Here is a 14,863-nt window from a genome sequence, read left to right as displayed (position 1 = left end):
AGTCTTCTCAAAATGAAGCACAAAGTGTTATTTATTAACAGAATCCAACCTTCACCGGTAACATATGGATCCCGTAGCATATTGAGTACATGTAGCAAGAGTTGGACTGGACAGTCCACCCTCACCTCTTGTTGGTCAGAACAAAATAATATACGCCTGAGGCCCACTGAGATGGTGGTGGTGGTGACGGTGTTCTGTGGAGACGGTTCCGACTCATAGTGATCCTGCATAGGGTTTCTGAGACTGTTAATCTTTATGGGAGCAGGAAGCCTCATTTTTCTCCCTTGGAACAGCTGGTAGTTTTGAACTGCTGACATTGAGGTTAGCAGCCTGACGTGTAACCACTACGTTACCAGAGCTCCTAATCCACTGAGATCAGGAGTTTCAATTACATGGGAGGAGACTCCAGGAAACAGACATCTATATAGAGGTTGAAGTGGTAGGGACCTCATAGTTTAAACAACTTTGTGCACAGTGCCCTTGTGACCTTGTGGGAACTTGGTTTTTAGCCAGCACTTCTCCCACACTGGAGTTGGGATCGATTTAGTGCCCTACCAGTTCCCTTTCATTGGGGAGTTCACGTTTCCTTGTGTCCTGTCTACTTGGAGATGGGCCTTTGCTTTATAACTGATGTTCCAAACATGTGCTTACCTTGCTTATTGGGTAACCCATCCCTGTTAGTTGCTGTCACGTCAGCTCGGTCATGGTGGCCCTCATGTACACCAGAATAAAATGTTGCTTGGTCCTATGTCATCTTCATGCTCATTGACATTTTGAATCTACTATTGAGACTATCCGGTAGCGCCTTTGAACCCAGTAGGTTTCTCTTCCAGCAGTGTAGCAGATAATGATCAGATGTGACTCACAAGGTTTTCAGTGAGTCCTTTTCAGAAGTAGACACATAGGCCTTTCCTCCCACTCTTAAACAACCATGTGCATGGTTGCCCTTGTGTAAGTTCTGCTGAAACCTATCCACCAGGGTGAAACTGTTGGTATTTGTAATGCCAGTGATATTGCTTCCCTCATTATAACAACACATTAGCCAGCACAGTTGGAAAAAACTGACAGAAGATGGTGGGCAGAGACAGCAGGTCCCTTAAAAAGCTAGGGCTAGAAGGAAGTGAAGAGTAAATCATGTTGATCCCGGATTGCTAATAGGAGCCCATCAGGCAAACTGATTAGATCTTAGATGTGGAAAATATGGGCATCTCCAGAGTCTATATTTGAAACGGGGAATTAGAAAACAAACCAAACCAGCAAAAAGGCAAGGAGGGAAGAAAAGAGAGAGAGAGAGAAACACACAGATAGATGTTCAAGTAATCTATAGTTAATGAAAAGCAATATTCACTCTGGAAAGGAAATATACATTAAGATGAAGCCCATGACAAGGCTGAGGTAATATATTCAGAGACAAGTAACCAATATAAGCCAGGGAGGGTCAGCTTGGCTGGGATGACAGCAACCTCAAAGGGCATGCTGTAATAGCTGGAGGTCAACTGGCAAAGAGCAGCAGGAAATTGCTCGTACTGGTGTATGAGAGCTTCCCCCAAACAAAGTCCTGAATAAAAATGAAGAAAATAAATGTGCCAATATGAGAGGAACAAAGCCTCCAAGGGACGACAGAAGGAGCACAGAATTCTAGAAAAGTCTGAAAGTCAAGGAGAATTTAGCTGTGCTAACAGTTCTTATGGAGCTCTGGTAGTGTAGTGGTTACGAATCTGGTTGCGAACCTTTAGGTCAGCAGTTCGAAACTACCAGTGGCTCCGCGGGAGAAAGATGAGGCTTTCTACTCCTGTAAAGATTTATACCCTCGGAAACCCTGTACAGGGTCGCTATGGGTCAGAACCGACTCGACAGCACTTAACAACAACAACAACAACAACAACAGTTCTTATAGCATTTATTCATTTGTTTGTTAATTCATTCAGCAGATAATTATTGATCACCTTCACTGTGCCAGCTATTAGGTTCTGGCAAGAAATTGGTGAGCAACAGAGTCATGATTTCTGACAGTAAGGATCTTGGTGATAAGCAGGCAAGGAAAAATATGGAAATTCCTACAAGACAGATTAAATTAGAACTGTATCCAATTCTCCAAAGCAAACATATGGCATGAAAATGGATATCAGTCAATGGTGGTTCAGTGGTAGACTTCTCATCTTCCACGTGGGACACCTTGGTTTGACTCCTGGCCAGTGTACCTCTTGTGAAGTTACCACCCATCCATCAGTGGAGGCTTGCTTGAAGCTGTAATGTTGAATGGAATTCAGTGAAATATTTTAGACTCAAATAGACTAGGAAGATAAACCTGGATATCTACTTCCAAAGATCAACCAATAAAAACCCTACGGCTCACAATGGTTTGTAAACAACTGATTGTGGGAGTGGTGTAGGACTGGGCAGTTATCTGTTCCATTGTGCACGGGGTCACTGTGAATTGGAGGTAGATTCAAGGTAAGATAACAACATCAGCAACAGTATGAGAATGCATAACTAGGAACCGATGGTCTTGTGAGGAGGAGGTTAGGGAAGGGTGATAACTACAGAATGAGTAGGTACTAGCTGATGAAGAATTGGGAAGAAGCATCTTAAAGTGAGGAAGGCTTATGATATGACTGAGGATCTTAGAAAATGAGTATGTAGATGGGGTAGAGTGAGAGTCCTGGAAGGTCAGATCCAAGGCTTGAGAGACAGGTCACACCAACAGGTTGCATAAAGAAGATTGGTATTTCGCTTTATCTTGAGAACAATGGTCCAAAATGGCGGCACAGCTAGATGCCTCACAATGTCCCTCTTACAACAAAGACCTGAGAAAACATATGAATCAATTATGGATAATAGCTTTGAAACCCTGAGAATCCATGGCAAAACTTAAGAATCAGACTGAATGCTAAGTGGAAGGAGAGACTGTACACAAACAGTGGACAAGGAGAATTATGGATTGCTGGTGCCCTGCCAGCCAAATGTGCACAGCATCTACTGAGATAAAGCAAGCAGCATTCCCAGCCAAAGCTCCATCACCTGGTGCAGTCACACCTAGAACTAGGCAGGAATGCTACCCATCCGGTGACAGTTAAGTGCATTCACTTCATCCACTGTGGTCCCCCCCTCAGCCCCCTGTGCTAGAGGCCTGAGGATCTCTGGTGCTCCCTTGCCCCTCATCCTTCTCCCTACTTCCTCACAAGATCGTGGTCTGGCAACACCCATCACCATCCTGTCCCCTGAGCTGGGAGTCTACAGCTGGTGGCATTTTCCCTGTTGCTTAGCCATGCTGGGGATGTGCTGATTGGTGGTGTTGGTATTTACCTGACGATCTGTGGAATGGCAGTGTACACTTTGATGTCCCAGATAGTATTGGGGCCCATGGGCTGGCAGGTCCAGGTACTCTACCTAGCCATTGGCACCAGGAGCCATGAACCAGAGGTACTTGCACCCATGTCCAACTACCTGCACCAAAGACCCACAGACCAGGGGGACCTCCTACTGCCTCAGGCCACCTGTGCTGGCGGCCTCCCTTATTTCAAATTCTAGGGAATAGGGGCATGCCCTTCTAGATGGCACCTGTGAACTGATGGCAAAGCCCTGCTTCACCCCCTGTACACTACCCTATGCAATTGGAAACTTACACCAGATCTCACCACCCCCATACTACCCTAACCAATAGAATTCAACAGCGTATCATAAAGCGGGACCAAGTAGGATTCACACCAGGTATGCAAGGATGGTATAAGAATAACCTATCAGTATAATCCAGCAAATAAATCATAATCCAGCAAATAAATCCAACAGAATAAAATAATCACAATCAGTACAGAAAAGGCATTTGATAAAGTTCTATTCTGTCCTATAGAGTCACTATGGGTCAGAACCAACTCAATGGCAGTGTTGTTGTTACATGCCATGGAGTCGGTTCCGACTCATAGTCATCCTTTACAGGGTTTCTGAGGCTGTAAATCTTTACGGGAGCAGAAAGCCTCATCTTTCTCTTGTGGAACAGCTGGTAGTTTCGAACTGCTGACCTTGCAGTTCGCAGCCCGATTTGTAACCACTACGCTACCAGAGCTACTTCAATGGCAGTAGGTTTGCCTTTTTTTTTTTTTTTTTCAACTTTTTATTGTGAAGAGAGGGAAAGTTTACAGAGAAGATCAGCAGTTTTATATTCATCAAATCTCAATGATTGCAATCCCCTCCATGTAATAACAGTTATCCCACTTCCTGTTTTTACTTTCATTCTACCCTGCTTCCCAACACTTCTCAACTTTACCCTTAGGGAAATGTTACGCTTTTGATCATAAATGGTTGACCATCCAATGGTGAGCATGTCTTACTAGTGTTGTTGTCTCCTTATATACCTATCAACTGCTTAGCTGAAAATTGGACCATGAGGGTGAATTCCATTCCGGACCTTAATGGCGGCTGAGGGTCATAGTCTGAGTTTCCTCTACTCTTTCTTACCATTAAGCTTGGTCTGTACTTTTAAAAAAACTCTTACCACTAATATTCCATAACTTCCTATTTATTTTAAATACGTAAAGGAATTCACTTATTCTAGAAGACGTTCTCCCTAGAGTCCCCTAGTTCATGTTCTAATATTGAAAAATTGTATTATGGTCCTCTGGGAAGTTGCTACCCCAGAGTGTATTTTATTCTGGATTAGTTGCAGTGTCTTGGTATCCAATGCCTTTTATTTCTGATTTTGTACCCTTGTTTTGAAGTCCAGGTGTGGCACTGCAGATAATGCACTGGGCTGCAAGGTTAATATGAATTACAAGGTTGGTGGTTCAAAACAACCAGCCGTTCCTCAGAAGCCCTATACAAAATTGACTCAATGGCACTTAACAACAACAACTTTTGTTTTATTGGCATAGATTCTCAGAAAAGAATCATGGGAAGTAATATGTCTCAATCCTTGGGTGACCAATAGTGTTTCATTTTTACCTGTGTATTTATTTCATCATTTTGCTAGGTCCAAAATGCATCTTTGAAAATATTGCTCTATTGTCTCCTAGGAGCCAGTTTTGTTCATGAGAATTCAATATGCCCAGAGGACACCCATTCTTGTTTTCTTTCATTGTTAGTGACCTATTTATATTCCCTTGAAATGACATGATCATCTCTTTACCTTGTGTTTGGGAACTGAGCTGTGTCTGGGCGCTGGCTGTTTACACGCATTTGTGTAGCACTAGGCATGCCATGTCAAGTGGAAGAGTTGTATATTTCTTTATCTCTGGAAAATTTCCCCCAATATTTCTTTGATAATTTCCTCCTTTATACTTCTGTGTTCCCTCGTTCTCAAACTCCAGTTACGGACATACAGCTTGCTCTGTTTCCCACATCTTTGTCTCTCTCTCTTTACTTTTATTCTGTGAGCTCTCCTCACATTGCGGGCATGTGTAGTGAATGTTTGAGTTGGAGAAAATATACATGAGTTGTATGTGTTTGAATATGTGTGTATTTATTTTGGATTTCTAAAGTTTCTTCTTAGTCTTTTGCTGTTCCTTTGTCAAACCCATTCCTTGAGAATATCGGTTACTCCTGTGGGTTAATGCGCCAGACTGCAAAGCCATTTGAACTGCAAGGTCAGTGGTTCAAGCTCACCCACTGCTCCTTGGAAACCCTATACAGGGTCGCTATGGGTTGGAACCGACTCAACGGCACTTCACAACAACCACATGGCACCATACTTGTGATTTTCCTCCTCTTGCCCTGTTTCTTCTCATCATTACTAGATGATTTTTTTTTTTAATTTTTATTGTGAATTGAGTGATATTTTACATGGGAGAACATTGGATTTACACTATCATTTCATTGCAATGATTACAAACTAGATGATTTTTTGTTGTTGTTGCTAACATTTAAGGGGCTCTGGTAGTGTAGTGGCTATGAGTCGGGCTGCTAACCTTAAAGTCAGCAGTTCGAAACTACCAGCCATTCCACGGGAGAAAGATGACGTTTTCTGCTCCCGTAAAGGTTTACAGCCTCGGAAACCCTACACAGGGGTGCTATGAGTTGGAACCCACTCCACGGTCCACCACCACCAGCAGCAGCAGCTAACATTTGCATGCTGATGTTATTCATCTCTCAGTCCTGAGCCTTCTCATTGGTGACCCTCTTCCTTTGTTTTCACACCCATTCTCATGGCTAAACCAGTTACTTCCCAAGGTAAGCATTCTAGTCATTAAACAATTAGAATGCAGTGTACATAAAGGTGGTCTGTAGGAGCACCTAAGAAAGGAGCCTAGAATCTTGGAAATCAACCGGGGCTTCCTGGAGGTGGTACCACTGAAGTTGGACATCTGAAGAAAGAGTAGAAACAAGCCTGCTAAAGGACACAGGAGGGGACCTAGAATACTGGAGAGATCTGAAAGGGCTTCGTCATGATGACTGCAGTGGAGAATGTACAGCAATAGGGAAATGTGGCCGGCAGGACAGTGGGCCCTAAAGATATCCATGTCCTAATTTCTGGAACCTACCAATGAGTGGTAGTTATGTGCAGCGGCGTTGGTCCTGACTCATAGCAATCCTGTATGGGGTTTCCGAGGCTGTGACTCTTTATAGGAGCAGATGGTCTCATCTTTCTCCTGCAGAGCAGCTGGTAGATTCAAACTGTTGACCCTGCAGTCAGCAGCCCAATTCGTAATCTACGGTGCACCCAGAGAAATTATGAGTATGTTACCTGAACTGGCAAAAAGTACAATGCAGATGTGATGAAGTTGTAGATCCTAAAATAAAGAGATTATCCAAGTAATCCTTGTGTTATTGTTGTTTCTGTGTGTGTCGTGAAGCTGGTTCTTATCATAGCGATGCTGTATACAGTTTCTAATGCTGTGTGTCTTTGTAGGGACAGAAAGCCTCATCTTTCTCCTGTGGAGTGGCTGGTAGATTCGAACTGCTGTCCTTTCAGTTAGCAGCCTAGTTCGTAATCCACTGCACTATCAGAGCTCCTAATGCAACCATAAGGGTCCTTATAAGGAAAGAAGGAGTTAGCAGGGTTAGAGAAGGAGACACGATGATGGAAGCAGAGGTGTGTATGTGTGTGTGTGTGAGTGTGTGTATTTGTGAGCACACATGTATGACAGAGAAAGAAAGAGAGAGACTGACTGCTTTGAAGATGAAGAAAGAGAACCATAAACCAAGACTGAAAAAGGCAAGGAAATGGATTCTCCTCTGGGGTGTTCAGAAGAAATGCTGCCTGAATGACACCTTGTCTTTAGTTCAGTAAGATTCATTTAGGACATTTAGGACATCTGTCCTCCAGAAGTATCAAATACTAAACGTGCAGTTTTGAAACCACTAAATTTGTAGTAATTTGCCAAAGTAGCAACAGGAAACAAGTATAGTGAAGAAGGTTAGTGAAACAGGAAGGGGCTGGAGGATGAAATTCCCTGCAGGCCTGAGTTAAGGAGCTTGGATTTTATCTGAGGGCAATGGGAGCCTATGAAAGGATTTAAGTTTGTAAAAGGATCGGGAAGATTCAGAAGGATTGTTCTGGCTCCAGTGAGGAAGATGGATGTGAGGGGATAAGGTGTTCTCATGAACTTGTTACTGTGGAGTCTGCCCTGCGTACCCTAGATTGCTTCTTTCTTTTACTGGTGGATGAACCTTTGAGGTTGGTTCGACAATAGCCTGACTTCTATCTGGTTAGCCAATGAGCTTTGAATCAGGAAAAGAGAACCGGACGGACCCAAAGGGTGAAAGGTCATGGGCCAGCACAGCTTTGACTCCGTTTCTCACCTTGATTTTCCACATCCTTCAATGGGTCCACACCTGGAGACAGGATAAAAAACATGGGAGTGGCTGGTCCTGATTCTTCAAATGAGGTTGCAAAATCAAGCGATCTTCCCACCACATATTTGCTTCCTAATTTCTCCTCAACAAAATCTCTGCCAGAAAATAAAAAGTATATGGGTGAATATGCTGTTTGTACATATCAGTTAAAAAACAACAACAGAGGGATTGGAAGCAAATGCTGTTGAATGATGATGCAGGGAGGGGATTGTAATCGTTGTAATGAAACAAAATATGATAGAATGAATGAAAAGCTGAAGTTCTCCCAAGTAAACTATCACTCAATTCACAGTAAAAACTTAAAAAACAAACAAACAACCTTTGAAAAATGGAGGCCTGGAAGTATGGATTAGCAGACCTGGTGTGGTTTGGATTGAAAGGTGTTGTTGTTAGGTGCCATCAAGTCAGTACCAACTCATAGCAACCCTGTGTACAACAGAACGAAAGGTAGGCGGTTCAAACCCACCAGCTGCTTCTGGGAAACCCTATGTAGGTCATTATGAGGTGGAACCAAATGGATGGCATTTAACAACAAGTATGGATTACACCCAAACATGAAGAAAATGAAGATCCTCACAACTGGAGTGATAAACAATATCATGATAAAATGAAGAGGTTGTTGTTACGGATTTCATTCTGCTTGGATCAATAATCAGCATCCATAAGGAGCTCTGGTAGCGTAGTGATTACGAATTGGGCTGTGAACTGCAAGGTCAGTAGTTTGAAACTACCAGCCGTTTCATGGGAGAAAGATGAGGCTTTTTGCTCTCGTAAAGGATTTACAGTCTCGGAAACCCTGTACAGGGTCGCTATGGGTTGGAACCGACTCACGGTACATAACCACCAACCATCATGGAGGCAACAGTCAAGAAACCAAACAAAACATTGCACTGGAAAAGTCTGCTGCAAAAGACTTCTTAAAAGCTTTAGAAAACAAAGATAACACACAGATGACTAAGATGCGGCTGACCCAGCTACGACAGGTCTTCTTGATTTTATTTTAAAGTTTTTATTGTGATTTGAATGAAAGTTTACAGGGCAGATCATCAGTTTTACACTCAACAACAAATCATACACTTTGTTTCATTACAATGATTATAATCCCCTCCATGTACCATCAGTTAACAGTATTTCTCTTTATTCATGTTAGCTCTTTTTTTTCTCAAACACTCAGGCATATATAATTCACACCGCCAAAGTGCACATTCTGCAAGCCTGCCTCCTGGCCACCAACCCTCAGTCCCTCTCTTCCCATGAGTCTAGAGTCCTCAGCTGCTCCCTCTCTCCATGTCCCCATCTCTGCCTCCATCTCTGGTGTCCCTGCTTCTCTGGATAAGGTCCTGCTACGGTAGGTCTTTTCAATGGTCTCACATGCATGTGAAAGCTAAACCATGAGAGTAGAAGACAGAAGAAGAATTGATGCATTTGAGCTATGGAGCTGGTGAAAAATACCAAGTACAAAGACTGCCTGAGGAAAAAAAAAAGAAGAAAAAGAAATACAAGTAGGATGTTGCATAGGAGTGAGGTTAGCAAGACTTTGACTTGCTTATTTTGGTCACATCACCAGGAAAGAACAATCATTAGAAAATAAAATCATGTTTGATATGATTTTTGAGTTGATATGACCATTGAGTCGATTCTGAATCACAGTGATCCTATATAGGGTTTCCGAGGCTGTATATGTTTCCTGGGCAGAATGCTTCATCTTTCTCCTGTGGAGCAGCGGGTGCCAACTTTTTGGTTAGGAAGTCTAGTGCTTATTCTACACCACCAGGGCTCCTTTTGGTAAAGTAGAGGGCCAACAAAAAAAGGGGAAATTATCAATGAGATTGATTGGCTCAGTAGCTATTAACAATGGAATTTAGTATTTCAACAATCATGAAGACAGCACAGAATTGGGAAATGTTTCCTTATGTTATATACACAAGGTCCTCATGAGTGGAAGTTGACTTGATGGCAATGAACAACGACAACAACATAGAAATTAAAAGACTTACTCATGGAGCAAGAGAGTTACCGAGCTAAGACCAACTAGAAGTGCATCACTTACTGATGAAGTCAACAGCTGTTGACGTCAGGCCATATCTGACTCATTCTATGAGGCCTGCTGTTCCCTCACATCACCCTTCATGGACCAGGAGACTTCCAGGACCAATGTTTTCTGAAAACTGTTAGGAAGTCAAGTCCTCCGTACCTTGTATCCTGACTATCTTCTGTTTCAACATTTAAGGCTCTTTAGGAGTCCTGGTGTGGCGCTGCGGGTGAATGCGCTGGACTGTAAAGTTGGTTTGAACCACAAGGTCGGCGGCTCAACTCACCAGCTGCTCCTCGGAAACCCTATACAGGGTCGTTATGGGTTGGAACCGACTCGAAGGCACTTAACAACAACAAGTCATCTATATATGTTCGCTCATGTTCCCTCATTCTTTGTGCTTCCTGTCCTCTCATTCCATTTACCAAGATTCTCTTCCAAAGCGTTTTGGTTTATGTTAAACAAAACGTAACATGCTAAACAGCTGCAAACAAGTTACTGAATATCTGAACCATCTCCCGCTCTTAACTGAGACATCCCCTCTCCCTCAAAGATATCATTTCCCTGGTAGCATTCTTAATTATGTTCGTTCTCCTAGGTACGTGCAACTTACTTAATAACTACCTCATTATCTGACGTTGCACATTCAGGCCAATAGTAAAAAAAAACTACTCCCCTACTATTTTGCACATTAACGATACACAACTGATGTTATGAATACCCAGGTGTAAGGCGAGATCAATACTGGCTTTGATGGTAAAGGTTCTGTGTCAGGTTGGTGGGGGTAATGATTCTCAGTGATTTGGCAGTTATATAATAATGCAATTTGGTTGTTATGTAATGATGTAATCATCCTCCGTTTTGTGATCTGATGTGGTCATCCTCTATTTTTGCATCCTGCTGATTTTTATATAATGACCTGTTCTCTGAAACCCAGCCATGTTGATAAGTGGGGGGTTGGGTGTATGCCATATACTTTGGATCCAGAGGTGGGGTCAGTGTCCTTCTCACTATCCAGTTCATTACTTCCCTACTCTTGTGTCCCATTGTGGTTCAACTACCCTGGCTTCCTGCCATCACCACTGGACATCAAGGCCATCTATTGCTCCTTTGGCCATTGTCTGAATTTCATGACCACCTCGTGGTCATCGACTTTCTATCATCGTAGGTGACACCAGCGTCCATGGGGTAATCCTCTCTATTCCTAGTGACCTCAACTCTAATCATCTTGATTTCTTTTCCGCTTCAGCTCCTTTTTCCATGATCAGACGTTCACCTTCGTCATTTTGGGAATTTGTTCTCTTTCTGAAACCATAGTGGAAACATTCCATTTCCTGGCCCAAATCTTCTATCTTTAGATTTCTCTGAGTGATTTATTCTACCTCACCTATTCTGTGTGTGGACTGGTGCCATAATAAATGTAGGATCTTCAATATCTTGACCTCTCTGCTGTTTTCCTACCATTCTCCTACTCTCTTCATTCTACTCCTGTCCAATAGCAACTGCATACCTAGTCTTCTTTTTTTGTTTAAACTAGCTTATTGTGGTTACGAATAGGGCTGTTGATCTCACGATCAGCAATTCGAAACTACCAGCTGTTCCATGGGAGACAGATGAGGCTTTCTGCTCCCATAAAGATGTGCAACCTCGGAAACCCTGTGCAGGGTTACTATGAGTCAGAACCGACTCCACTGTACTTAATAACAACTGAGGTATTAGCTATATATCATAAAATTCACCTATTTTAAGTGTACAATTAAATGAATTTAGTAATTTTACCAAGTTTTACAATCATCACTATAGTCGAGTTTAGAACATTCTAACCACCCCAATAAGATCGATCCTTCATGCATATTTGATTAATCCCTGCTCCCATCTCAAGCCCTTTGTTGTTGTTAAGTGCCACCAAGTCAGTTCTGACTCATAGCAATTCTGTATAGGGTTTTCAAGGAGAGAATGGTGAGTTTGAACCACTGACCTTGAAGTTCAAATCAACCTTGCAGTCCAGTGCTTATCCTACAGCACCACACTAGGACTCCATCTCAAGCCATAGGCACTCACAGATCTAATTTCTGATTCTATATATTTGCATGGTCTATTCCATCTCATCTACCACCTGTCAGTTAATGGTACTGTTATGGATAATGTGTTACTGTGATACTGACACTATGCCATTGACATTTTAAATACCAGCAGGGTCAACAGGTTTCAGCAGAGCTTCCAGGTCTATGAAGAAAGACCTGGTGATTTTTTACCTTGATAATTAGCCAAAGAGAGTCTCATGAATCACAACAGAATACTGCCTGATTTAGTGCTAGAAGAAGAGGCCTTTGACTCTCAGGCATTCAAAATACATGGTGACTGTAGCAATGAACTGAAACAGACAAGTGATCATGAAGGTGGTGTAGGCCCAGGCAACATTTTTATCCTGTTGTAATCTGGTAGCGTAGTGGTTATGAATTGGGTTGCTAACCTCAGAGTCAGAAGTTCGAAACTACCAGCTGTTCCACGGGAGAAAGATGAGGCTTTCTGCTCCTGTAGAGATTTACAGCCTTGGAAACCTCGTACAGGGTCATTATGAGTCAGAACTGACTCCACAGCACATAACAACAACAAGATATGTAAGCATACAACAATAACATGCCTTTGAGTAATTTCCTTGCCAGTATCCTTACCTCCATGGCCAAACTCTTCTTCCAACAGTCCCACTTAAAATGACTCAAGCTCTAGATCAGGTCAATTCTGAATCTACATCAGGGATGCTAAATGCATCTACATCTGGAATGCTAAATACATATACATCTGGGATGCTAAATGCATCTACATCCAGGTTGCTAAATGCTGCTGGAGATGATCATGCACTGGTGACGATCAGTGCCCCTACCAATGCAAGCTCTTCACTAGACTGCTCTTCATCGCTACTAGGAAAGCTTTGAATTTCCCTGATTTGCCTTTGTTTTTTTTTTTTTTTTTAAAGATTTTATTTCAAACCTTTTCACTCTCCTCAAATCTTCAACCTTGCCATCTCCTTTTCCACACAAACTCAACTACTCATCTTATTTCCAACTTGTCAGAGGAAATAAAAGCCAATACAATTAGGTTGTGTTTGGAGAGAAAATTCTTCTAAGTTTTCTGGCATCCCTCTACAATCCCAACTATAGTCAGAATCATCTTTCCTGATGTTGTTTCTTTGTGATGGACAGAGATGCTCTTCCCTGTAAGGCTGATTTCTTCACCTCTTCTCTGAATTTCACTATGAGCGCCCCATCTCAATATTTGGATTGGTTAGCATATCTATTATGAAATGAAATTATATTTTCCCCAAATATATGTTGAAATCCTAACTTCTGTGTCATGGATTGAATTTTTGTCCCCTGAAAGTGTGTCAACTTGGGTAGGTCATGATTCTCAGTCTTATATAATTATGTTGTGATCTGATGTAATTATCCTGTGTTGTACATCCTAACCTTTAGGATGTTAAGGAGGCAGAAGTAGATGCATTTATGTAAATGAGACAGGATAGAGTCGACAGGATTAGATTGCATTTTGAGTAAATCTTTTTAGAGACACAAAAGACATGTTAACGGCGGTCAAAGGGATCTCAGTGCCACCAAAAAAGAAGCGCTGGAGTGGACTGTGTTCTTTGGACTTAGAGTCCCTGAGATGAGATCCTCCTAGACCCAAGAGAAGATTGATGCCAAGACACATGGGGATCTTCAAGGAACATCAGACCCACAGATATTGAAAGAAGACAAGGATTTTCTCTAGAGCCAACAGAGAGAGAAAGCCTTCCGTCAAAGCAAGCATCTTGAATTCAAACATCTAGCCTTCTAAACCGTGAGAAAATACATTTCTGTTCATTAAGTCTTTTACTTGTGATATTAAATCTATCTGTGATAGCAGCAGTAGATAACTAAGACATCCTGCATCTAAAAATATGACCCTGTTTAGAAACTGGAATTTTCTTATGTCATGTAAGTGAGTTCATATCAGAGCAGGTGGGTCCTAAACCTAATCCCTTCTGAGTTATAAAAAGAGCAGAATAGACTTAGAGATACAGTTAGAAGACAGACACCAAAAAGGACAAACACCAAGGAACACCAAAATGGAAAACAACAAGGAATGCCCAAGACATCACAGGGCTACCAATGAAAAGAAGGACCTCCCTCTGTAGCCACACCCTGAAATTAGACTTTTAGCCTCCTGAACTATGAGAAAAGAAATTCCTGTTCTTTCATGTCACCCACTTGTTTTATATAGCAGTGCTAGTAACTAAGACAACACCTTTCTAAGCTGCCCACTTAAATTAAAAACAACAACAACAACAACAAAAACCCATGGCATTCACAGAGTAACAGGCTTCATAGGATTTTGGATATTTCTACAAAGAGTCTTATTACTATACATGTATGATCTTGGAGCTCAGCCCTGACAGTCTGGTCATATTGAGACTGCCCCATGCTCACACCATCATCCCTCATTCCCTACCGCATGGCATAGGTCATCCGGTCCGGCCGCATGGCCCTCATCATGCAGAGACGCTGCAAGGCTGTCTTGTTCTTCCACTCCTGTGGGAATTTCTCCTTCTCAGGACTTTCTGACTCCACAAACTTTTTCCAACTCTTGGCAGATCCCTCAATGTCCCGATCCAGATTGTAGAATTCTTCCATTGATGAAAGTGCCTAGGGAATTTCAGAGACTTCTGTTATGAACGTCAATTTCTCCAGACAGGTGCAATTTGCTTTGTGTTGAGGATGTAGAAACAAAATGGTACCCTATGCCACATTGATACTCTCATCTGGGTTATTATGTTGGGATAACTCAAGGAGGAAGAAGGATGTTGATCAGTTCACCCTCAGCAAAGCTTTCAGGAGACAAAAGGTTTGGGGTACTATAAATAGATGAGATGATGACCACTTCTCACTTCTCTGCAGGCTATACAAGAGGGGGCACTATTATTATTCTGGTTATAGAGATTGGATTCCTCTCCAAACCTACTGTACCACCAACTCTTCTCAATTCCCTCAAAATGTCTCTGCAATC

At 42.2% G+C, this 14,863-nt stretch overlaps 1 protein-coding gene across 1 annotated transcript in view; it reads right to left on the bottom strand.

Annotated features, from left to right (window-relative positions):
• DNAH9 (dynein, axonemal, heavy chain 9) overlaps positions 1-14,863 on the bottom strand; it is a 556,281-nt gene that overhangs the window by 61,778 nt on the left and 479,640 nt on the right. Inside the window, exons 60-61 of the mRNA XM_006863433.1 lie at positions 14,309-14,502; positions 7,735-7,883 (exon numbers count right to left, since the gene is read on the bottom strand). Of these exons, the coding sequence (XP_006863495.1) occupies positions 7,735-7,883; positions 14,309-14,502 (343 nt within the window). The remainder of the gene's footprint in view (positions 1-7,734; positions 7,884-14,308; positions 14,503-14,863) is intronic.

This window comes from Chrysochloris asiatica, unplaced genomic scaffold (assembly GCF_000296735.1).
Source record: "Chrysochloris asiatica unplaced genomic scaffold, ChrAsi1.0 scaffold00054, whole genome shotgun sequence".
NCBI lineage: Eukaryota > Metazoa > Chordata > Mammalia > Afrosoricida > Chrysochloridae > Chrysochloris > Chrysochloris asiatica.
The sequence above is the reverse complement of the archived record's forward strand: the minus strand, read 5'-3'. Positions and strand labels throughout refer to the sequence as shown.